This window comes from Mchenga conophoros, linkage group LG3, assembly GCF_057382185.1.
Source record: "Mchenga conophoros isolate Kocher_MC1m ecotype Shallow Benthic linkage group LG3, M_conophoros_male_GT1.1, whole genome shotgun sequence".
In the NCBI taxonomy this organism is placed as follows: domain Eukaryota; kingdom Metazoa; phylum Chordata; class Actinopteri; order Cichliformes; family Cichlidae; genus Mchenga; species Mchenga conophoros.
This window is the reverse complement of record NC_140528.1, coordinates 47,623,930-47,647,984: the sequence shown is the minus strand read 5'-3', so window position 1 is coordinate 47,647,984 and position 24,055 is coordinate 47,623,930. Positions and strand designations below refer to the sequence as shown.

The window sequence follows — 24,055 nt, the reverse complement described above, 5'->3', positions numbered from 1 at the left end:
TAACATACAGTAGTTGCCATGGTTTCCTCTCTTCTCTTATTTATTTTGTGTGATCAGGACAATTCTGGAGAAGATGGGCCTAGAGGGGAAAGTCACCCCCTTGCAGGCCAAAAAGAAATGGGATAACTTACAAAGTATGGATGTGTGTTATCAAGAAGATAATTCTTAAGAACACAAGTTAACCCTTTAAGACCGGTCGGAGCGGACACGCTCCGTTTTGCGTAACTATTTTTTAAATCCCTGTAGCACTGCAACCATGTAAGCTAGCGCAATAACTTTTTTGCATATGAAACCAGAGGAGTTGTACTTACATCTCATGCCATCAGCTTGTCCTAGGTCACGGTTTCCTTCCACATATAGCTTTGCAAAAACTGCATAAAAAGCACTTGCAGCAACAAAAACATAATATTCCAGAAACACGCTTTGCCGATCCGATCAGCTGTTCATAACACTTCCTACATTGGAATAGACGTCTGCGCGAACTAGCTCATGTCCGCCATTACCTGCCCGAAACCGGAATTGACGCCATTTTGTTTGTTTGTTTTTGGGGTTTTTTTTGGGGGGGGGGGGGGGGGGGGGGTTTGTTTTTTTTTTTACCTTCAGGGCCTTATAAGCCTATACTGGTGTTTTTTAAAGTCATTTTGACTTTATGCTTTTCTGTATCGTTTCTGTGATGCTTAGAACTGAAATTGCACTGCTGGAAATAGTTTATTTTGATGCATATGCTGTTTTATTTGCAAATTTGCACTATAATATTATTTTTTTTCGTTTTTTACTTCATGTCATACAGAGGTCGAGTTCTTGTTATCAATAATCTGGTTTCTTCTGCTCTGTGGCACCGGTTGACTTGTGTTGATCCCCCAGTTACCCTCTTGTCTAACATTCAAAGGATCCTGGTGGACTTTTTTTGGGATAAGTTGCACTGGATTCCTCAAAGTGTCCTTTTTCTCCCTAGAGAGGAAGGCGGACAAGGTCTGGTCCATTTGGTCAGTAGAGGGGCTGCTTTTCACTTTCAGTTTATTCAGAGGCTGCTTACAGGACCCCCAGATCTAGTATGGAGGAGGGTATCGTGCTGTATTCTTCAGCAGCTTGGTCATATGGGTTTGGATTTATCTCTGTTTCTGATGGACTCAAGCAAGCTGAATGCTTCACTTCTTCCACCTTTTTACAAGAGTGTTTTTCTGTATGGGCTCTGCTGAGGAAAGGGATGCAACAGCAGGCAGAATCTTTGTACTAGTTGCTGGAAGAACCTTCACTGTTTGGCAGCTTGCTGGATTGCCTTGTCTGGGGTAGGACTACTTTATCCAGACGGCTCCATGCTGCACAAGTCTTTTCTCTGAAGAGGGTGGTAGAGCTGGCTGGATAATTCGGATGGACTCGCTGCACAGCTTAGGATAAGGTCTACTTGAGTTGTTGGTCAGCTTTTCGATAATTGGAAACGCAAATTAGGTGGAGTTGACTGTTCACTTTTGGCAAGTTATTGTGACGGCACTCTGTTTCCAAATCATTTAGAGCTTTATCCTTCCATCAGACTTTTTCCTGGTTTTAAGAACTGCATTGGTCCTTTACTGGATAATGTGGATGTTGCAGGGGTGTCCCTGGAAGGGGCCTCTGGAAAACTTTGTATAGGCTGCTGGTAAAAACTCTCAATCAAGGCAAGTTGAATGCACACAATGACACAGTGAGGAGGACCCATCTCTCCTTAGCACCTGACATCAAACCAGCATGGAGATCCCTTTACAAACCTCCCCTCACGAAAAAGCATGCAGACTTGCAGTGGAGAATTGTTCATGGCATTGTTGCTGTAAATTCTTTTGTTTCTGTTATTAACGCTGCTGTGGAAGACAAATGTCCATTCGGTGAGCAGAGGGAGACCCTGTTTCATTGTTTCTCTGAATGTGTTCGCCTCTCGGCTCTGTTTGCGCTCCTGAAAGCTATTTTTAGTAGATGTGGGGTGACTATTTTTATTTGTGGTTTTTAGATTTACTCGTCTTAGGAGGAACAAATGCCAGCTGCTTAAACCCAATTCTAACCCTGTCACTAAAACCACATTCTGAGTCTCAAAAATGCCTTCAAACTTGTGGGGACCGGGATTTTGGTCCTCATAAGGGCTGTTGGTCCCAACAAGTTTGGCTGACTTCCAAATTTTTGTTCCCACCAAGATAAGAATACATGGTTACACACAGGTGTGTTTTCATCACGGATCAGTTGATTAAATCATCAGAATAAATTATAACAGTAAAATTATTATGAGAAATCAACTTAAATAATAAACACATCAATATTTATTTTTATAACACATTAGCACTTTCAAGAGCATTACTTTTAGTTAATGGAAAATATTATTGTTGTAGTCTCTCCTATTCTGTCCACTTTACAAAATCCATGTAGGTTTTACTCAAATGCAACTCAGTAAAGTCTGAACAAAATGATGTTTTTGAAAAACTGCTGCTTAATAATAGTGTTTAAAGTCCATAGTAAATTGTTGCGTCTTCTTCTTGGACTTGCCGTGTACACCTTAATAAAACACTATTGTTTAGAAGTTATAGTTTGTTTTTATAAATACAGCTTTACAGTTTACAGTTCAACATACTGCATGTTTTATTGTCTTGGCTTTTATAGAATTAACATGTTCAACTGGAATCTTTCTGGGTGACATTTGAAATTTTTCCTTGTTTCTCTGTGCATATTAAGTTAATTGGTGATTCTCCCTCTGAGAAATATATTAAAGAAAAACTTACACACCTGTTCAGTGTTTCTCGCTTGTTTCTCTGACAGTTTCTTCTAAATTTCTTTCACTTTTTTTGTTTCTCTCTCAAGTGTTTAATAATTTGTTCCTTGTCTTTTCTAGTTTTCTCTTTCTTTCTGTCATTTGGATTATAATGTTCTCCGTTTCCTCCATTAGCTTTTCTGTCATATTTAACAGTTCTTCATGTACTTTTATTCTCTTTTCCAGGTCAATTTTTTTATCTTCAAGCTTGCTCTTTTTTTTCTCTTTGTCAAGTAATGGGTTTTCTTTCTCTTTTTTCATGGCCTCTTTCATCTCTGCCTTGTCCTCCTGCAGTAATGTGTTGAGTTTTGTTCTCTGGTCCTTCAGAAATGTCTTCTGCTCCATCAGTTTTTCAATGGTTTGTCTGACATGTTTTAAGTTGTCCTCCTTGTTCTGCAACTCCTCTTCAAGTCTTTTCTTTTCCTCACATTCTCTCTGTAATTTTTCCTCCATCTCTGTTTGATGTAGTTTGTTTTCATCCTCATCATGTATGCTGATTTCTGTGTGAATAAAATGAAAAAAAAAATGTTGAAAAGTAATATCACTGAGAGCTAAAAAACTTACTTGCTTGCTACAGTAAACATTTTTCCCCCAAAATTTCACATTTGCAGGGGAAAATAAAATCATAATCAACATAACAAAAAAGTTAAATAATTCGCAATGAAACAGTGTTAATGAAACCTCATAAATATCAGGTAGATATATATATTATGTCTTTAAGAAACATTTTAAACTAGAACACTAAAAAAATATAGATTGTGTTGGTTCCAAAGGTAGGGATAAATTTAGTAATCAGTACGTGTTTAAAGTTCCAAACTAATGCATCCATGAATTTAATGATTATCTGCGTTTGTCAGAAAAGTATGATAAAGTTAGAACTTACTGGTTTTCTTTTGTCCACATTTCCATATTAGTAATACTGTTGCAACAATCAATATTAAGCAAACAGCTAGGTTGATAGTAATCTGAACAGCGGGATTACACTGGACCAAGTAGAAATCACCTTAAATTAGAAAGCACACAGAATATACTGTCTGTAAATAAGAAGTAATGTGAATAACTAATAAAGTCAGGCCATAGGTGGACTGGTCATGGGGCATACTGGGCATTTGCTCGGTGGGCCGATGGGTTTTTTTTTTGTTTGTCTTTTATAACGGTATAAACAATGAAAGGTGGTGGATTGACCAGATGATGTAAAAATAACAGTTGTTTGGTGGTGGCTATGGCGGAGCTTCCACTGAGGCCAGCAGGTGGATGAGGGAAAGGAGGGGAAGCAGGAGGAGAAGAGACCTGAGACGGCCGCAGGTGAACTGAATTTCAGGTAAGAAGTTATGACCTGCAGTCTATCTGGGTCAGATATAAACCAAGTTTTTCTGTAGTTTATTTTCGTTGTGCTGACTTTTTACAGTCAGTTACAATAACTCGTACTGCGTACTAGCTAGCATGACAGAGTTTCTATACAGCTGGTGGGTGCTACTACTGATAGTGAACTTTATTTTATTCATAAGGTTAGTTAGTAGAGTTGCCAACCGTCCCGTAAAAAACGGAATTGTCCCGTATTCAGAGAAAAAATTACGTGTTTCGTATTGAGCTGAAAAGAAACAAAGTTTGTCCCGTACTTCAGCTAGAATGAAAAAGACACAAAGCTGGAGGTATTTTGCCCCCAGAAAGCACAGCTGTTTCTTCTTCTCTCATTCTCTCCCCCTCCCTCTCCTGTTGCTACTTCAATCATGAAACTGATCAATGATCAGCTGATTGGCTTTCCTGACACCATTCCCGTCTCTCTTGTTTATTTATCGCCCACTTTGCGCCAGAAACAGGGAACCAGCGGATGTCGCGTTAAACAACAGCAGCACGTTTGATCAGCTGTTGTTAGAATTTATTTAATATTAATTTCTACTATCAGCTGATGTTTGCTGGAGCCACAGCTGTAAAGCTGCTGGTCATGATATCGGTTTGTATATCTGGTGAGAGGGAAACATGAAGATGAAACCAGGAGATGTTCTTACTGAATCATCAGAGCTGAACAGGTGATGGAGAAACTGGTTTACCTTTTAGGTGGCGTCAATAGGCTAAAGGGAAGTTATGAACTATTTCTGAGAGACAAATAACACCAGGATCCTTTTCTACATAGCTGACAGGTGGAAACTGTGCAGGGGAGGGTCCAGCAAAGTTTTGCCAGGGGGCCAGTTAGGGAAATTAACAGGGAATGGGGGCACACAGAAATACTTTTGTTTCTTATTCTCATTTAAAATGTCTAGTTTATAATAAATAATTATCTGAATCTTACAACCAAAGTTTTTATCTGATGTAAAATGTATAGAAATCCTACATAAATACCAACAAGACAGTTTACATCACTGTCACAACAGCGTTTGTTTTCATTCAAAGGCTTTTTGGCACCATTCCTGGTGGGCCGGTCTCTAGTCAAAATGCCCGGGCCGAATTTTTGTCCCAGTCCAGCCCTGAGTCAGGCATATATCATTTTTCTACCTGATACATGGATATGTGCTTCTTCAGTCTGGTTGATGTTCTTCTGTTGGACTCTGCAGGTGAGACTGTAGGTCTGTCTCTTGTTCACAGTCACAGTGCTGCTGACAGTATAGAGGTCATCAGAACCTTTGGCACTGTTTGTAGATTCAGCTGTGATTTGGTTTCCTTGACTGTTCAGCCAAATCACCTGAGGCTCTGGATACCAGCCGTTAGATTTGCATTTAAAGAAGATTTCATTTTTGACTTTGGATATCTCCATGACTACAGAAGAAACAGAACCTACTGAGTAAAATAAGGATAAAAGTTACTTGGAATCAAAGTTAAGAATTAAAACATTTTTGAATTATTTCAATGGTTCATGTTAGTCCAAATTCCTTCCCGATTACCTTCGATTACTCTGTGGTCACGCCATATACTTAAGCTTTTTGTTGAAATGGTACAGTGGCTTAAATTGTAATTATAAATACTACTATGCACTTTTAAAGATCCATTATGGTTGTCCGATTTAATCCTGTTATATATTTAAATGTCCATCTGCTCAGGTCAAATGCTTTTTTCTTTTGTTGTTTTTTACCCAGCTGCCCAAATGTTCCTCTCATTTGCCTTAATGCCCTATGAAATGTCTCTAATTCTAAATACCCTCACTATCTTCACTGAAAAAAATATGTTGTTGGATTTACTTAATTCAATGGTGGACATTTGTTGCACACAGATGTTTTGCTTTGGCAGCAACTTAAACAATTGAGTTAAATTAACACAGTTTATTCATGTTCAATAAATCTGTGCAATTTGTGTTGATAAAATGTGACTTAAACATGTTTTGATGAAGTAATTTGAGCTCTTGAAATATTTTAATCCTTCACAATTTTCTCACTTTATCCCAACACCATTCAATAACTTTTACCCAATACTACTTGGTCACTTAAATACTACATGTTATCTTCAAATTACATTTTGCTATTATATTCTAGTATCAAATACACAATTTTCAAATGGAGGCCTTATAACAGATTGTATTGTTCTCTTCCAAGATGGTTGCTGGCATCCACCAGTAACCTTTCAAAACAACATGTCTAATTTCACTGCAGTAGGTAAAGAATTAAACAGACATTACTCCTCTACTGAATCTATATAAATCAACAGTTAAATAATGTCAGTTCTTCCGTGTTCTCTGGAATCAATCGCAGCAAAGAAATTAGACTCTTTCTTTTGAAAAATGTTGGGAAAGAACAATACAAAACATTCTATTTAAGGCCTCTGACATCAAGATTCAGTTAAACAACAATTATAACTAAACAATTTGAGGTAATGTTAGTTTCCATTAACATTAAATTAGGTTACTGAATTGGCAAACACCTTCCTATTAACATTACCCATTTTACCCCAATAACTAAAGAAATTAGCACTTGCAGGTCAAAACCTTTATTCAAGAGACGCAAAAATAACATTGATACAGTGACTGTCAAAAAATACAGCACTGATCATACTGTGACATCTTGGTTCAAAACAGCACACTTAGAAATATTCAACGTTCTTTACTTCAACTGAATGAAACTGAAAATACCATTTCACACGACCCATATGGGATATTTAGACTGTATAACTGTTCACGCTACATCTCTTCACTAGTAAAAGAAAGAAAAAATACAAAGAGAAATTTAAAAATGCTGCCAAACAGACAAACAGAACTTGTACAGAGCAAAAGGAAAAACAAACAACAACAAAAAACAGCTCGTCCTCATGGCAGTTGCAGAGTATATAAAAATGAACCCTGCGATCTGTTCCTGGAATTGAGCTTCAAAAATGCAGCAGAACAAGTGTGAGATTTAAATGTCCTCTCACCTAGAGCTGGTCACCTCACATGCATAACAGTGAGCTTCGTTGCAGGAGCAGTTTTGTCTTAGTTGTGAGCTTTTCTTGAGAGCTGAGTTGCATCCAACTCCATTACCACCCTTTGAATCACCTCAAAAGTGTAGCAGAGTTGTGATGGGTAACTCATGTTGAAGGAATAAAAAAGGTCCAAACAGCATGGCTACTGCAAAGGTCACGTTATCCAGATCTTGAAGAACAACATCAGAAAAGTCATTGCCTGGCGCATCTCTGGAGACAGATGTTCATTGTGGTTTTCTCAATCTGTGCAGTGGCCTCAGTCAAGTCCTGGTTAAACACAAAACATTTCTTTAAGATTCCTTTTTAAACTCATCTCTTTTGAATCTACCAGTTCTAATGTTAGAGTAATTTAAACCAATGCAAGCAACATAGTAAATAGCTATAGCCAAAGAGTGGCCTGCCATGCTGCCATTCATGGTCTAACAGAGTTTCTAAGAGAGGGTGAAAAACATAATAATTTCAAATGCTTTACATTAGTTTTTGTTAGAAAGACACCGGCCCATCAGAAATCCAGGTTATGTCACTCAGAAGATGTTAGAATTTAGACTTTCAGCCCCACAATTTGGTTAGCTGTTGGTCAGTTGGTCTTTTTTTTTTTTTCAAACAAAAGCTAATGTAAATACTGGTGGGATTTTCCTTTGTTCATTAGAATGACAAATTTAAAGTTTTTTCACACTGATGTGACCCCTAATACAGGGGTGGGGGTGGGGCCTCAAGGGCCGGCGGCCGAGTTCACTACCAGGCCTCATGTGAACTTCAAATTATTAAAGAGGACTACTGGTCCTAACCAGTCCAATGAGGATCAAGTGGATAACTAAATGCATTTTTAAATGTTGCAAATCCACAATCTACTCATAAAACACTCACCATGAACTCCTGCACCAAGATGTTGCAATTGTCTTTCACACAGATGCGGAGCACTTTGATGAGGGACTTCAAGCATTAATGTCATCCTTGAGTATTATAACAAAGAAAACAGAGATTTGTGAACTTTTCAGTAGCACAGAAGAAAATGATCCCAGACAAAAACTCTTGACTTTTTAAACCAGTCAACATGCAACACCAGCATCTACAAAGCAATAGCAAAAGTTCCTGTTTGACATCAACTTTATGGATATATAGTTTCCAGAACATTTATTTTTAAAAAAAAGATAAAATTTTCTCAGTGGGCCAGTAAATGCATGACGAAAATTATGGCATCCTTTTAGTGGAATCATTACTCACAGGTAATAGTTGACTGTTTCAATGGATGTAGCATAAAAATCTTTTACTGACCTAATGCAATACATATACACTTTGTAGTTAAAGAATTTTAAAGTTCTTACTGTCATAATGGCAGCTACATCCTTTAGCTTTGTGCCCTGTTCCCCCGATCACTTTGCAAACACTTTCAGCAGACTGTCAGAGAGAAACTCAGCTCCGTCAGAAACCTTGACTGTAAAGGCATGGTTGGGATGCACTGGAATGCTGCATTTTATCTGAAATGACATAAAATTATTTTGAAATAACAGCAGGCACTGTGCTTGGTTAATCAGTAATGTTTTGTTGAATAAAAACTGTGTTTCCAGATCTTATGGGATTAAAAAAAATCCAAAGATGTTTGTTTCTGATTTGCAACCCAACAACCCACAAGTTACAACCTCATTTTAGTTCAAGTGTGCATTAATGCGAGTCCAGTAATCACCTTTCTGGCAATACATACAGGTATAAGTTAAACCTATGGCAGATTTTGGATTTCTCAGTTGTATTAATAGGGTGAGTATGCATGCACCTAATAATTATAAAAAACCCATTACAATTAAGTTACAGAAACGAAAATAGAATATACTTTCTTACCATAACACCTTGAACCCACAATCCATCAGCTGACTCCTGGTGAAATGCAGAATAGAGGTCGTCTCTCAATGTGCAGCAAAAAAAACAAAAACAAAAACAAAAGGACAGCAGGTGAGGGCAGGAGGGGTAGGGATGTAAGCTAGCATAATGCCGCTGATGATATTAGCTAAAGCTGTTCAATGTCCAAAATCTCACTAACACCACGGTGCAGTAAATACACAATGTAACTGAAGAGTCAGTTGGCAAATCTATTCACACAGAAAACCAAATTATGTTATGAGTGCCTCATAATTAGGTTTAATGTGATATTACGGCTCTTGTGCCAAAGACAAATTCAAATGAAAAAGCGCCAATTCTTTGACAACAGATAAAACAGCAAATAAGCTAACGGCTCTTTTTTAGCATGTTACATGGCGACACTCTAGACGTTTAACTACATTTGGCTGAAATATGGTAAATATTAATTCAAAAAATCAAGACATACCAAAAACGTAGAGTTGGCTGCTCGACTTGACTGAGATGGATGCCTTTTTTAAACCACGATCCAAAGCCCGCGAGATGAAATCACGCGTGGTTTCACGAGATTTAACGTTGCTATCTTATTGACTTACTTCACCTGAACATGATATGAACAATTTAATACACCCTTTCTGCATATCATGTAGTTTTTACACTATATAGTTACATTTAACTTTAAAACATGAGGCAATTGTGTTAAATACATGCAAGATGCTTACATAAATCCAAGAGATGGCCAGTCCCTTTTTTTCAGTGTTCCACACCTCTCTCCTGTTAGTAAACTGCACTTCTTGAGAACTCAATAAACTATGCCATGCGTCTGGTCAGTCCAAATCTCAATCCAGTTAGCTATGTTAGCTCAAGTAAGAACTAATCTGTCTTTCCCAAATTTTATTCAACTTATATGCTCCTCCTCCATCTTGTCATCCAAGGTAACCTTCTGTTATTTGTCAGTATCCCATCCCTTAATGTTTTTCTTTTTTTTTTAAGAGCAAATGGTATTGATATCAACTTACCAACAATGAGCTCCATCCCAGTTTCTGCACCAATTTCAGGAACAAGGCAGTTATACATTCCTGCATCAGAGACTTGCACTTTGGAGAGTTTCAATGAAATGTCACCGCATTTCAGTTTGTTGACAGACAGTGATGTTCTTCTGGAGTATAAAGTATTCTGAGTCACGAGCTCCGCATCGTCCCGCTTTAAGTGGACAAATCTTGGTTTAAGGTCACGTCTAGACCATTCCACAGTCAAGTCAACAGCATCCCTAGCTGGATCTAGCTGGCATGGTAAAATGATGTCATCACCTGTCATTGCAACCAATGGTTCAGTTGGACCAATCATGTGAGACTGACCTGTGGATAAAGTATAATAAACGAATAATATAATTACACTTCATTTGGGTAATTTTTCTTGGGCTGCAATTTCCCAGGTGGTGTTTTCTTAATATCTTTCTTCCAGTTGTCTTGCAACACTCCCAAAACATATACACAAAAACTCTCACCACATTAACATTATGTTCATTGTTCAATATTACTCTGCAACTTACCTCCACAATGCCATGTTAGAAGAAGAAGGATAACATCATGATAGAAAAACAAGAGAAGCCTGTCCTTCATTGAACGCATTCTCGATTTCTGCATAGTAAAAATAATATAAATACAGTGGGTATGGAAAGTATTCAGACCCCCTTAAATTTTTCACTTTTTCTTATATTGCAGCCATTAATGTACACACAGCACCCCATATTAACAGAAAAACACAGAATTGTTGATGTTTTTTGCGGATTTGGAGGAGGTAGAGCAGGTCATCTGCTAATCTGAAGGTTGGTGGTTGGATTTGCATGTAAGATTGAAAGCACATCCATAGAGAAAACATTCTGTGAATTAATCCCTTTCAGTACTCAGAGTAGAAAATTGCTAAGAACCATTTACCTGTGATATCAGTTACACAGTTTCAAATTTATACATATATTCTGTTGTGCTTATCTTTAGTTGTTAAAGTTTTCAGTGCTGGTGCAGTTTGCATAATAAATGTGCTCAATAATGAAACAGATGTTGATTTAAAAGTAGTTTCACACACACGTGCATATAAATCACTCTTGGGGCTCCCTGGTGGTCACACCAGTTGCAAAAAGACAAGAATTTCGTGCATTAGCCTACAATGGGAAAATGGTTGAATCTGAGGGAATACAGGATACATGTCAAAAAATACAACTTTTCTTCAAAATAAAATGCTGACATTACAGGATGCATGGTTTTATACTACAACAGTATTACAAGAGAGCATAAAGAATGTGGTTTCAGTAGAAGTGAATGGGGCATTTTTGTGTCGAAAGACACTACACAAAAAGTGCAATCAAATCGATGATGTTGCTTTTCTTTGACATGCCCAAGAATCTAATCACCCCAATGACACATCCTCATCCTATTTATTATATGGAAAATTATTTTTTGTGAGTTTGTTTGAATAAATAATTAATACATCAGATGTTTAAGCTGTCATTTAAAGGCTTAAAATCCTAAAAACAACACCAACAAATGTTTTATAATTTTGAAAAGTGCTCAATTTGATTAAGTGATTAATCAGCAGAGTATGGATGACATCTAGTTCAAAACTGTGAACAACAACAACATGATTGCCAAATAAATAAAAGTCCTGAGAAGGACATGTGGGTTTTTACAGTGTAGTAGTAGCTGCTGCTATATTTTCCTTTGAAAGCAGAAGAGTGAGCTCTCTCGTTTTGATTGACAGAGTAAAGAATAAACCTGTTGAGCTTAAAGCTTAAAATCAACCAAACACCTCCAAACATACAGGGTTTTTTTCTGAGGAAACTGTCTCTGCCCCCAAACAGCTGAAAAGTCGTGTTAACTGATGATTGTCACAGTTTAACACTTTAATCTCAGTAAATTCTACAAACGTGCTTCATCTTCAGTCGTGTCAGACAGCTGGGCTCCTGAGTTTGTATCAAGCAGTCATTTTCAAAGAAGAAACTGAAATTCTTCATGTGAGTTTACTCCGCCCACTCTGTAAACAGCAGACCAATCAGAACCAGCCTGTGGCATTGACAGAAAGAAAATCTGAGAAACCTGCTGCAGTCAGTCAGCTCTGTGTTTTATCTCTTTTGGGCAAATAAATGAAAGAAAAGCACAAAGGCTCAGCCAAGGCTGGAGGTGACCCATCAAACACTCACCAGGAACACAGATCAGATTAGACTATGATCTTTTAGTTTAAAATTAACTTGCTCAGTATCAGTGTAACTTAAGCACATGACTAAAACTGAAAGCTCAGAGTTTATTTTAAGTCACCTTGATGAGACAAAGTCCTGCTTTACGTGCAGGTCTCTGCACGATTCCAAGAACAGTTCGTTATAAACATAATACAGCTTTTTGCTGCTACATTTGGAGCTTTGTGGGAACTTTTAACAACTGACAGACATTTTTCATCTTGTATGTGCTCACAGTTTGACAGAGAAACAACAGTCTGATTTTATTCAGAGTTTATTCAGTAACATGTAGAAAAAATCCCTTTGTTTTTCACATTTTTAGTGTTTTGTTATAAGGTTCTTGTTTGTTTGTTCTCTGACTCAAAACAAATGAAAAACGAAAACAAACAAATAAAAAAAAAGACTTACCACAGATAAAGACCCTAGACGCTGACACAGTGATTCAATCTGTCACTCTCAAAGTGAAACAAGTCGCTGGAGCCGAGCAGGAAACGAAGACTGAGACAATGATTAACGAGTCACTGCGAACCAGACTGATCAGTTTCTAACGTTCACTGCTGCACGTTCCTTGGTGTTTATCACATAAACGCTGAGCATGACGAACACAGGGACGGATGACCTTGATTGCATATTGCATCAGTTCAATGCCGAATCCGATCATGTGTAAAAAACCAAAGAGGAGCTCAAAATGGTTTCAGGAGTTTCTTAGTACCTTCAACAAGAAGCTCATGTTTTTGGCAACATTTGCATTTCATTCTGTCTGTAAACACAACAGCTCTAAAAGTTTGAATGTATTCTGATAAAACTCTGTAGGGTGTAGAGCAGGATCATGTTATAAAAATCCAATAAAATCTGGCTTACATCCATCGAGGTCTTCACGGTAAACTTTATGAGTTGTTGGTTGAAAATTGACAAAAAAACTTAAAAGTCAAAAATTATGATTCTTAAAAAAGTGTGCTGTGTAATTTCAACATTTATAAAGTACAAAGACTTACAATATCATATCACGTTTGACCTCTGACCTCTCCCCAAGTTCAACGGATCAACCTGAAAGTCAGAGTAATGATAATGTTATATAGAGCCATTTATTTAAAACTATGTCATTGTTGGTACTGACAGCATGTAGCGAATGATACATGGGGTTTGTAAATATCAGGTTACTTTGGACCTCTGATCTCTTATTTTGGGTCAAATATGGTCAAACTTTCATGAAATGTATTTCATCTATGCTTCAAATTCTTTTGCCTTTATTCTGTTGCCGTGCTTCACGACTCTGTTTTGTTCATTACAGTAATAGGTTACAACCATTTAAATACAAAACAGTACATGTGCAATGTTCCTGAATGTTTTTAAATAATCTTTTTCTTATCAAAAAAATTTTTTCACTTCATGTTTATCATGTATGTTATATGAATTTGACTAAAAATCAAATACACATGTAGTCACATAAATAGAAAATAATTATATTTAAAATGATGTAAAGTATATAAGATTAGTTTTAAAAGACTCTTTGACATGTTTATAGGCTCCCACTGTGTGGAACAAGTCAGCGTCAGTGTTTTTAATGTTTTGACACTAAATCAAATGGTGACCTCTAGTGTCCAGCGCTGGTATTGGACTGAAAGGACGCAGCACAGCTGGAGCTCTGTGTGTTCAGCCTCTGAGGTCTTCAGGTGAACCAGCCTGTAGCTCCAGGTCGGCTGCAGAGTTTCTGACCTTTAAAGACAAACGTCAGAGGTCTTTGTGATCAGATCAGGCTCTGTGTTTCCTTCCTTCATTTCCCAGCTTCTAATGAGTGACAGGTGTTGAGATTCAAGCTGAAATCCAAACTTCTGCTCAATAAGAAATGTTCAAGTCTTCTCTTCAGCAGCTTCTAGGATCTCTTCTTCTGACTCTTTGTGTCCAGCTGTTGGTGTCCACATGCTGAGGCTCTCTTCATCAAGGCCTCTCCTCTGGTGTGTGAGCAGGAGTCACTCTTTAAAACAAAACACAACTGAATATCACAAGTTTAAGAAACTTCAAAGCAGAGACGGAACAACAGAAACAATCATATTTGATGAAAGTGCTCTGATAGAGACTGACCTCTGTCTAAGTCAGTATCCACCTGCTCCACCCAGGATCAGCAGGAGGAAGAAACTCACTGCTGCAGCAGCAGCGATCAGTCCTCCTCCGCCTAAAAATAAGAACATCCCACACAGGAGACGTTACTGAAGGAGAACTCAAAGTCTTTGCACTTTTATTCTGAAATTGTTCCATGATTAGTAGAAACAGGGTTTTGCTGACAGGTGAAGCTCTGCCTCTTTTTATTTCATGTTACTGACCTGCTGCCAGGTAGTGACAAACTATCCCTCCAGCTTTTTTGTGTTGCTGCCATCAGCTTCAAACTGAGTTGATGTTTTTTCAATAAATAGTAAAAGGTCTCAATTTAACACTTGGTGTTTTCTATGTTCTGCTGTGAATCAAATGAGTTTATGTGATTTGCAAATCACTGTTTTTATTTATATTTTCTACAAAGCTCCAACTTATTTGAGAATAGGGCACAAAGCAGGTCACTGTTTATTGTGATCTTTACAAAGAATATTTTTACCTCTAATTTTGTTATTTTTCATTCACAGCTGCTGTTTGCAGAGGTCTGGATCACAGTGCTGCTGTTGTCACTGCAGTTTTAGCAACGTTTGACTGTGAAAAAAATGTTTTTAATTAACAGAGAGAGAGAAAAAAAAACATGACTCTGTAACTCTGGGAAACATCTGTATATTCCTTCACCTGAGAGCTCCACCTTCTTGATCTTGATCAATGCGTTGGAGCTTTTCAGGCCATCCTTGAGCAGCTCCGTCCTCCCAGGTTTCAGTTTTAAAGGGCACATGCCTGTGCTGGCTCTGTGGGTCTTCGGGGTCAGGAGGAAGGTCCAGTCTCCACCATTCATGGTCCTCAACCAGGGGCTCAACATGACATGGCATCATTGTCATGAGTGGACACGATTAGCTGAGATGGAACTGAGGATAACTTGAGACACAGAGAGGAAACATGAAACGTTTTAGTGTTTTTAAAACAGGGTGAAGCTCAAATATTCACATATTCCCTGAGCATCCGGCCAGAGTCAAAGAGCCCTGCTACACATGTTCAAACACTACTGCATATTAGAGTCACTGGGAGCTGCTTTCACGTCATGGTGAAAATCTCTGTAACAAACCGATAGAGGAGGTCACAACATGAAGAAGTAGCAGGCAGAGAACTGTTTCAGCTGAAGTTGTTGATCCATTTTCACTCTGCAGTAATCTTCTCTGTTCTCTGCTCGTCCATCACTGCTTTTTTGGATCAGCCACCAAATAGGACAAAAACAGACTACAGCAGACAGTGAGGTCTGCAGAAAACATCACTTCTGCTGAACTGACTTCCAATCAGGAAACAAGCAGGTATCATCACTGCAGACCCGTCACACACTGAACACTGTAACAGCTCCTAACCTCTGACATTGTTTCTTTCCACAGGCTAAACTGTCTTAATTTAAACATCCACCATACCTGCTGCTGAACCACTATGTGCTGTTTATACTCCTTACTGTACACACCCGTGTATATACTGTATGTATAGAAACCAATTATGCACTCTTTATTTATTCCATGATTTATTTAAAAAATATATATAAATATTTCATGGAAACTGATTTAGAAAAAGCTGCTTTTTATTTAATTTTTCACATGTTAACCTTTCAAATATATTCAGCAGAAATTAATAGCTATTATTTGAGTCTGAAATGTCTTTCTGAGCTTCCTGCTTAAAAAAACCACACACAAAATGAACAGTATTGCTTTGCTATAACAAACTCCATGTAAACAATCTTGGTATTAAAATAAAGCTATCGCTTCTGAGATTTCATCAGAGATGTAAATATTATAGTTGATTCTACTGTGTCAATTATACTGAGGCTCGAAGATAGAAAAAGTAAGTATATTTTAACCTCTTCTAATTTATTTTTGGATTTTATTGCATAAAACTACTTTCAAAAATATGCTTCAGTAGACAATAAACTCCAGAAAACCAGGAACCGATGTATGGACATTATATAAAGATTGATGCTGCTGAAGTGAAACAGTAAAAGGTGATAAAACTTTTGATAAACTCATTGCCAGACATGTTGCCATTGGAGCATTTTGGCACCATCTACCAGTTTAGATTTCTTTGGTATTGAATGGCAGAAATGATTGAACTTTATATACATGCCTAAAAATGGTTGTTTTTTTTAAATTATTTTTTTAAAGAATTACCCCCACACTCAGGTACATTGGATGTTTTTGCCTTTTAGAAAATGCACTTTTAGAAAATAGCCTTTAACTTTGGTTTGCTTCTCTGTAGCTTGTAGGGTGGGCTCGCTAGAATGGGTTAGGGCGCTCTTGGATTAATTGGATCTAGTTCAGTTATTCGAGTAAACAATGAAGATCAAGATCCGTTAGAGTTTATATTCCAACACAGCAAAATGAGCAGAGAAAAAAAGACAAAAAATATAAAATCAATTTGCAGCTGAATGCAGGTTTCCCCAACCTTATAAACGATGCATTTGCATAATCTTCAACTGAGACTGAAGGTGTCACTTGGATGAGTGACAAAACGTTTCTCCCACTGAAAATGTCCAGTTGAACAGAATCACCTTTTTGGGATTTCCTTACCTGGATGATTGAACATGCATTTAGACAATTTAAAGTTGAAAGTTGAAAGTTTCAACTTTAAAACAACTTTATTACTTTTTCTCCTTTTCCATTTTCTACTTAACATGGAATTAACAATAATCCCATTACTTTTGAAAATTTAGTCACATATGAATATGCTTCACTCCTTTTTTCATTCAGTTTATGAAATTTATCTTCAATTAGATTCATCCTCAGTTCATTCTCATCCATTTTGACATAATCTCCTTTTACTTTTTCTCTTTAAAACTTGTGGTTTGCTGATCACAATATACTCAATAAAAATAGTCAATTGAATATATTGTACATTTACAATATATTCAAACAGGCTGTGTAACTCACTCACCCTTCCCATCCTGTTCACATACACACAGACTCAAAGCCTCTGAGGTCATCTTTACACAAACAAGCCACTACGTAAGAAGTCTAACTGAAAGGCCCTTCAGGAACACACGGAAAACCTAATCCACACCAAGCCCTCTTGCCACCATGGAGTTGTGTAACTACCTCAGTGACCTTACCCTCAGAGTAGATGAGTCATCTACCTCATCCAGAGATTCTGCTTCCTCTACGGAAGACATGTTAGTGAACTTCAAGTACTCCTTCCACCATCCGACAATATCCTGAGTTGAAGACAGCGAGACTCCACCCGCACTCTACACAGTGTGGGTGGAGCACCACTTTCCCCTTCTAAGTCGCCTGACTGTTTTCCAAAATTACTTTGAGGCAGTCCGAAAGACAACATAGCACCTGGGATCCCTGGGACACACAAATCCATCCATATCATTTTATATTTCAATGGATTGAAATGATAAAAGTTTAACATAGAATGCATAATCATGTTTAAAATAAAAGATCTTTATTGTATTTGTAAGGTAGTGACTTACAAATAATAAGTCACAGGGTGTCACTGTTGAGCTGCATATACACTGTAGATTTGAGCAATTTTGACAATTGTCCCCTACAGGACACCCTAGGTCGAGTTTCCAGTTTGTGAGGGCGCCATCTTGGCTCAGAGTTTTCTGTGATTACTTTGCAAAGTAAGCACTGTCTTTGGCATTCCACATGGGTTTAGTTTAAAAATCAGTATTATACTTTGTAAAATGGTGATTGTCCAGTCAAACTATGAATATACTGTATTTATTGAGATGTTCATGTACTGTCTGATGAGAGTGTATTTATGTTTGGAAATATCTGTGGCGATTTGGGGCAACACTTCTGCTTGCTAACAGAGGACTCATTGATGCAATGATGAAGAAGATGAAGAATTAGTTCTTCAGCTAGAGTTTGCTAGTAGTGTTGTTATGTAAATTTTGCCTCATACACGTACCTGAAACCAAGAAATGTTGTTAAGATGCCAGCAGCTGAGTTGGAGTTGTTTATGCCCCAGTGTCTAAATAAGCGCTGTGGTCCGAACCACATATTGAATGACTGGTCTCTCTACTGTGCACCCCAATCCAAACCAAAATCACACAACGCAGAGTCCAGGGTGGAGGGAGATCCTTGGACTGGCAGGGTTACATATACATGATTATTATGTGATCTTATACATTCTTCCGCTGCATAGAAACAGACATTTTTTTAATCATGTAAAACAAAGAACAGTGCATCAAATAATCACATTTAGGCTGAATTAGGGGCTTTTTTGATTTGATTGCATGTAAATGGAGTGGAAACCACATCCTTGTTTATCCTTTTATGCACACAATGTTCTTTTAAACACAGAGCATTTCTCTGTCTCAGGAAGACTAAAACCTGTCGGTGAGCTAGGCAGAAACACAGGAAGAGGAAGTTCTTACAAACAACTCATCCTCATTTCAGTCTGACACTCACACAGCCAGCAGAAAGACAACATGGAGGCCAGAGTTGCTGATATCAAAGTCTGTGAGTACTGATCCTTGTCTATCTATACAAACATACTGAATCAAATATTGAAAAAATGCACCTATGAAATTAAAGGGCAAATTAACATATCTAAAACACACTTATAAATATTAATGAATTAATTATGGAATTTGTAACTGCTCAGTGCTAAATGCAGGAATCAACACTACAGGGAGTGCAGAATTATTAGGCAAGTTGTGTTTTTGAGGAATAATGTTATTATTGAACAACAACCATGTTCTCAATGAACCCAAAAAACTCATTAATATCAAAGCTGAATGTTTTTGGAAGTAGTTTTTAGTTTGTTTTTAGTTTTAGCTATTTTAGGGGGATATCTGTGTGTGCAGGTGACTATTACTGTGCATAATTATTAGGCAACTTAACAAAAAACAAATATATACCTATTTCAATTTTTTATTTTTACCAGTGAAACCAATATAACATCTCCACATTCACAAATATACATTTCTGACATTCAAAAACAAAACAAAAACAAATCAGCGACCAATATAGCCACCTTTCTTTGCAAGGACACTCAAAAGCCTGCCATCCATGGATTCTGTCAGTGTTTTGATCTGTTCACCATCAACATTGCGTGCAGCAGCAACCACAGCCTCCCAGACACTGTTCAGAGAGGTGTACTGTTTTCCCTCCTTGTAAATCTCACATTTGATGATGGACCACAGGTTCTCAATGGGGTTCAGATCAGGTGAACAAGGAGGCCATGTCATTAGTTTTTCTTCTTTTATACCCTTTCTTGCCAGCCACGCTGTGGAGTACTTGGACGCGTGTGATGGAGCATTGTTCTGCATGAAAATCATGTTTTTCTTGAAGGATGCAGACTTCTTCCTGTACCACTGCTTGAAGAAGGTGTCTTCCAGAAACTGGCAGTAGGACTGGGAGTTGAGCTAGACTCCATCCTCAACCCGAAAAGGCCCCACAAGCTCATCTTTGATGATACCAGCCCAAACCAGTACTCCACCTCCACCTTGCTGGCGTCTGAGTCGGACTGGAGCTCTCTGCCCTTTACCAATCCAGCCACGGGCCCATCCATCTGGCCCATCAAGACTCACTCTCATTTCATCAGTCCATAAAACCTTAGAAAAATCAGTCTTGAGATATTTCTTGGCCCAGTCTTGACGTTTCAGCTTGTGTGTCTTGTTCAGTGGTGGTCGTCTTTCAGCCTTTCTTACCTTGGCCATGTCTCTGAGTATTGCACAACTTGTGCTTTTGGGAACTCCAGTGATGTTGCAGCTCTGAAATATGGCCAAACTGGTGGCAAGTGGCATCTTGGCAGCTGCACGCTTGACTTTTCTCAGTTCATGGGCAGTTATTTTGCGCCTTGGTTTTTCCACACGCTTCTTGCGACCCTGTTGACTATTTTGAATGAAACGCTCGATTGTTCGATGATCACGCTTCAGAAGCTTTGCAATTTTGAGACTGCTGCATCCCTCTGCAAGATATCTCACTATTTTTGACTTTTCTGAGCCTGTCAAGTCCTTCTTTTGACCCATTTTGCAAAAGGAATGGAAGTTGCCTAATAATTATGCACACCCGATATAGGGTGTTGATGTCATTAGACCACGCCCCTTCTCATTACAGAGATGCACATCACCTAATATGCTTAATTGGTAGTAGGCTTTTGAGCCTATACAGCTTGGAGTAAGACAACATGCATGAAGAGGATGATGTGGACAAAATACTCATTTGCCTAATAATTCTGCACTGCCTGTAATGATGAAAAAAAAATATTCAAAAAGTTGACATGTTTAACTATCATTCTTAATCCCTACAGTGATTAATGTGCTGTTGATCTCAGTTACAGTAGCTGAATTCAGTGACTCTCAAACACATAGTAAGTAGTTAAAAATTCATGTTGATCTATTTATAACAAAAATGTAATAGGTAAATATTGTCTCATGACAATGTGAAAGGTTCGGCAACTATTGCACTTACTTTTGGGCTACAACAGCTGCAAAAGCATAGTGCATTCCAACACAACATTACATTAGAATACAACTTTGAAAAAAAAATCTGTATTTAAGAAAAACCTTAAAATACAGCATACATGTGCATTTGTTTCAGTAAATATAGTAATATTGTCCATTTGTGTTTTGAAAGACATAAGCAATAACACATCTTGATTTTCTGTTTTAGATTCAGGTTTTCCTGAAGTTGTTCCAAACAGACAACAGTTCTTTGAATTAGAATCTATAACAATCAGCTGTGAAGGGCTACGTGGACTGACTGGATGGAGAGTGATGAAAAAGATAAATGGAGACCTTAGAACATGTGCTCCAACCTGGGATAGAGCTACTGGACCTTGCAATATTAGCAATGCATATCCGAAAACTGACAGTGGAGAATACTGGTGTGAAATGGGAAGAACACAAAGAAGCAACTCTGTCAATATCACTGTAACTGGTATGCACATACACCAAAAAATATAAAAACATATTTAGTCCATCCACTTTTTAGATCTGTTGGTTTGGTATATCAATTACAGTGTTGTGTGTGTGTGTGTGTGTGTGTGTGTGTGTGTGTGTGTGTGTGTGTGTGTGCTTAAACAAGTAAATAAGAATCATTTTACACATTTCGCTTAAGGAATGACATATGACCAATTTTTAGGTCAGTTGTTTTTGGTAGCAAATACAGCACATTATATTTGGAAATTAAGCATTACTCTGATAACAAAAGCATCTTCGTCAAAGTTTGTATGATGTGTTATGCATTTTTTTCTTAAAAACGATATTTGACCTATTGCCTGTAGTATTTGAAAGATTATATAATTTAATCAGAAATCAAGTTTTCTATAAGAAACTTTTCAAGTCATGTGCCATTCACATTCAGATGGTCCTGTGATCCTGGAGAGTCCTGCCTATCCTTTGTTGGAGGGAGATAATGTGACCCTGCTCTGTAAAAAGAAGCATGCACACCCCAATTTCACTGCTGAATTCTATAAAAATGGTGCCTTCATTGGGATCAGTTCAACAGGAAAGATGATGAACCCCATTGTCTCCAAGTCTGATGAAGGCTTCTACAAATGTGGCATTTCTAAGACTGAAGAATCACCAGAGAGCTGGCTAGCTGTTGAAAGTAAGTTTTATAGACAATTAAAAGCTGTGTGTTTTATCTACAATGCATTTTGAAGCTTTGCATAAACATGAAGTTCATGTGTTCAGATACGCATTATTTGATGAATGTATAACATAAATTGATGGTTTAGGGTTTGTGTTTGATTTTTTATATTAATATAAATTGTTTATATTAATTTACATCATTATAATTATGTCTAATACACAATGCATGCAATTATCTTTCTAGGAGCTGATGCTCCACCTCAGGTGCTTCGCTTAGACCTCTACCTTGTGTTCGGCATTGGTTTCTGTATTTTAATGGTGATTATTTTGGTCCTTCTGACTGGAGTATTTCAACATCAGAAACATCAACAGACCACCAGACGTCACATAGAAGAAACTTCTTTGACACCAAGTATGGCTCACCATTATAGAACATGACTTCTTGTTTAGCTTTGAAACCAATAAACCAAATCATAAGCATTGGCTGCCCTGGCCCTCTCCAATGTCACTCCAGAGTAGAGATGAAGACTTACACCTTTTTTAGTAGATTTTAAAAACGAATACATGCCCATGCTACATTTCTTTTAGAGTTTTAAAGTTTTTTAATTTTAGTCTGTTCTTAGATGGGTACTAGGTAACATGATAATGCAATAATATGACATACATAGTTGAGGTTTTGTGACTACATATTGGATGCTACTTTCATGAAATTAAAATCATGCTGTCCTTTTTTAAGATGTTCTTGTGCTGAAACACTGTAAATTTGGTATTATTATTTGGTAGGTGGTTGCTAGGCAACATGATGATCGCATAGTACTTACATAATATCATAAATGCGTATTTTTTATGTTGCACTATCTGTACTTTGTGATTAGCCTTGGCATGTGCGAGTCAAGCTGAGGAAACATTCTTCCTTCATAGTTATCTTTGTACTATGGTCCTGACTTGTCTGTATGTTTCAATGTCTGCAGGGGTCAGCATAACTAATTCTACCCAGGCGATGCGTACCCTCATCACAAGAAGCAAAGTTGATGAAAGGTAATTTGCCTAACGTGAAAATATTGAAACTATAACATCTCTAGCTGTTTAAAAAGCTAGTGGAAGAAACAATGTAATCATTAAAAAAGAAAATAAATGATTTTTTCAGCAGTCCATCACTTTTCTGCTCCAGACAGAAATTATTGATCAAGACTTAAATTTATCTGATGTTTTTGTGAGCATTTGTTAAAGTCTTGTCATTATTCAATCATTGTTACACTGTGTGTCAGGAGCTGAATCTTCTCACAGAGAGAAAGACAAACTTTACCAGCTTCTTTTTTTAACAGAAGGTCATGATGTCTGACAATAACCACACCAGAAACCCAGATACAAAAATGTATGCAGCTGAGCACCCTCACTTCAACATGTAGGTTGTTTGAAGGCTGTGAAGTATCATAATGAATGTGCACATAAGATATATTTTTAACTGGTGGTCACATGCTAAGCCACTTGACAGCTTAAGTTGTGTGTCTGCAAGTGAAATAAAAAAAGACTAGAAGTTTTTAAATTTGGTACCTTATTTTATTTTATTTTATTTTATTCATAATTGCATTTCATAAATGAACAAATCGTATTAGCGTAAATAATGTAGAAGAGCAACAATGTATAAATCATGTGTTGTTTCAAATATAATTCCCAGAATGCTTCAGGTTTCATTTAAAAGAAAAAAAAAGAATGTTTTGAAATTTAATTTGTACTCAAAAGAGAATCAACCCTAGCAGGCATGTTCATGAAGGTACCAACTCAGTTTTAACAGAAAAGGATTTGAAACACTTCTTTTGTACAACCCAAAGCCACACATGAAGGATGCATTAGTCTCTAATGTTCTTTTTTGAATTTTAATGTTATTGAAGCTATGAATGTATGGAAAAAACTGTCAAAAGAGTTGCATTTAGAGAGAAGACAATGGACATTTCTGTGTTTATTAGCAGAATTTTGATGTTTTAGATTGTGCTTTTCTATAAACAGTGAATGTGTTGATTTATAATTGATGAAATGGTGTCAGTTTGCATGAAATAAAAATGACCCCAAGACCATATTTTTTCATCGTCTTTATTCTTCACATGAAAGAGGAAACTTCACCCACCTCACATCATCACTTCTAATTTAAAAGGTAGCAGTGTGTTAAAATTAA

The 24,055-nt window shown here is 37.3% G+C and overlaps 2 protein-coding genes and 1 long non-coding RNA gene across 4 annotated transcripts; 1 reads left to right on the top strand and 2 right to left on the bottom strand.

The window, feature by feature from the left end:
* Window positions 1-1,544: 1,544 nt before the first annotated feature.
* On the bottom strand, window positions 1,545-12,751 carry LOC146579077 (butyrophilin subfamily 3 member A2-like). Of its 2 annotated transcripts, XM_085260879.1 has the most exons (6): window positions 12,642-12,751; window positions 10,557-10,644; window positions 10,024-10,362; window positions 5,264-5,542; window positions 3,654-3,773; window positions 1,545-3,270 (listed from the first exon to the last, which is right to left on the bottom strand). In XM_085260879.1, the coding sequence occupies exons 2-6, from the start codon at window positions 10,633-10,635 to the stop codon at window positions 2,816-2,818; spliced, it is 1,272 nt and encodes a 423-aa protein (XP_085117005.1). In that variant the 5' UTR covers window positions 10,636-10,644; window positions 12,642-12,751; the 3' UTR covers window positions 1,545-2,815. The 2 variants fall into 2 exon arrangements, with proteins under 2 accessions (XP_085117005.1, XP_085116997.1); XM_085260871.1 differs by lacking the exon at window positions 12,642-12,751 and having other exon boundaries at window positions 10,557-11,334.
* On the bottom strand, window positions 6,052-9,912 carry LOC146579078 (uncharacterized). The gene is made up of 4 exons (XR_014890281.1): window positions 8,990-9,912; window positions 8,479-8,631; window positions 8,021-8,106; window positions 6,052-7,420 (listed from the first exon to the last, which is right to left on the bottom strand). It is a non-coding gene; the product is annotated as an uncharacterized LOC146579078 (long non-coding RNA).
* Window positions 12,752-18,768: 6,017 nt separating the features above from the next.
* On the top strand, window positions 18,769-23,928 carry LOC146579076 (low affinity immunoglobulin gamma Fc region receptor III-A-like). The gene is made up of 6 exons (XM_085260905.1): window positions 18,769-18,802; window positions 20,598-20,657; window positions 20,960-21,226; window positions 21,653-21,898; window positions 22,127-22,294; window positions 22,854-23,928. Exons 1-6 carry the CDS (start codon window positions 18,772-18,774, stop codon window positions 22,922-22,924), a joined length of 843 nt encoding a protein of 280 aa, XP_085117031.1. The 5' UTR covers window positions 18,769-18,771; the 3' UTR covers window positions 22,925-23,928.
* The last annotated feature ends 127 nt before the right edge of the window (window positions 23,929-24,055 follow it).

What these genes read in the sequence shown, in the direction of transcription:
- LOC146579077 (XM_085260871.1), bottom strand. Translation starts at nt 10,650, where the DNA reads ATGCAGAAATCGAGAATGCGTTCAATGAAGGACAGGCTTCTCTTGTTT. An exon ending in TCTAACATGGCATTGTGGAG is followed by an intron (nt 10,363 to 10,556) that starts GTAAGTTGCAGA and finishes CTTTATCCACAG; the next exon opens with GTCAGTCTCACATGATTGGT. An exon ending in TGGGATGGAGCTCATTGTTG is followed by an intron (nt 5,543 to 10,023) that starts GTAAGTTGATAT and finishes TTTACTCAGTAG; the next exon opens with GTTCTGTTTCTTCTGTAGTC.
- LOC146579076 (XM_085260905.1), top strand. Translation starts at nt 18,772, where the DNA reads ATGGAGGCCAGAGTTGCTGATATCAAAGTCT. An exon ending in AGTTGCTGATATCAAAGTCT is followed by an intron (nt 18,803 to 20,597) that starts GTGAGTACTGAT and finishes TAATCCCTACAG; the next exon opens with TGATTAATGTGCTGTTGATC. An exon ending in CAGTGACTCTCAAACACATA is followed by an intron (nt 20,658 to 20,959) that starts GTAAGTAGTTAA and finishes TTTCTGTTTTAG; the next exon opens with ATTCAGGTTTTCCTGAAGTT.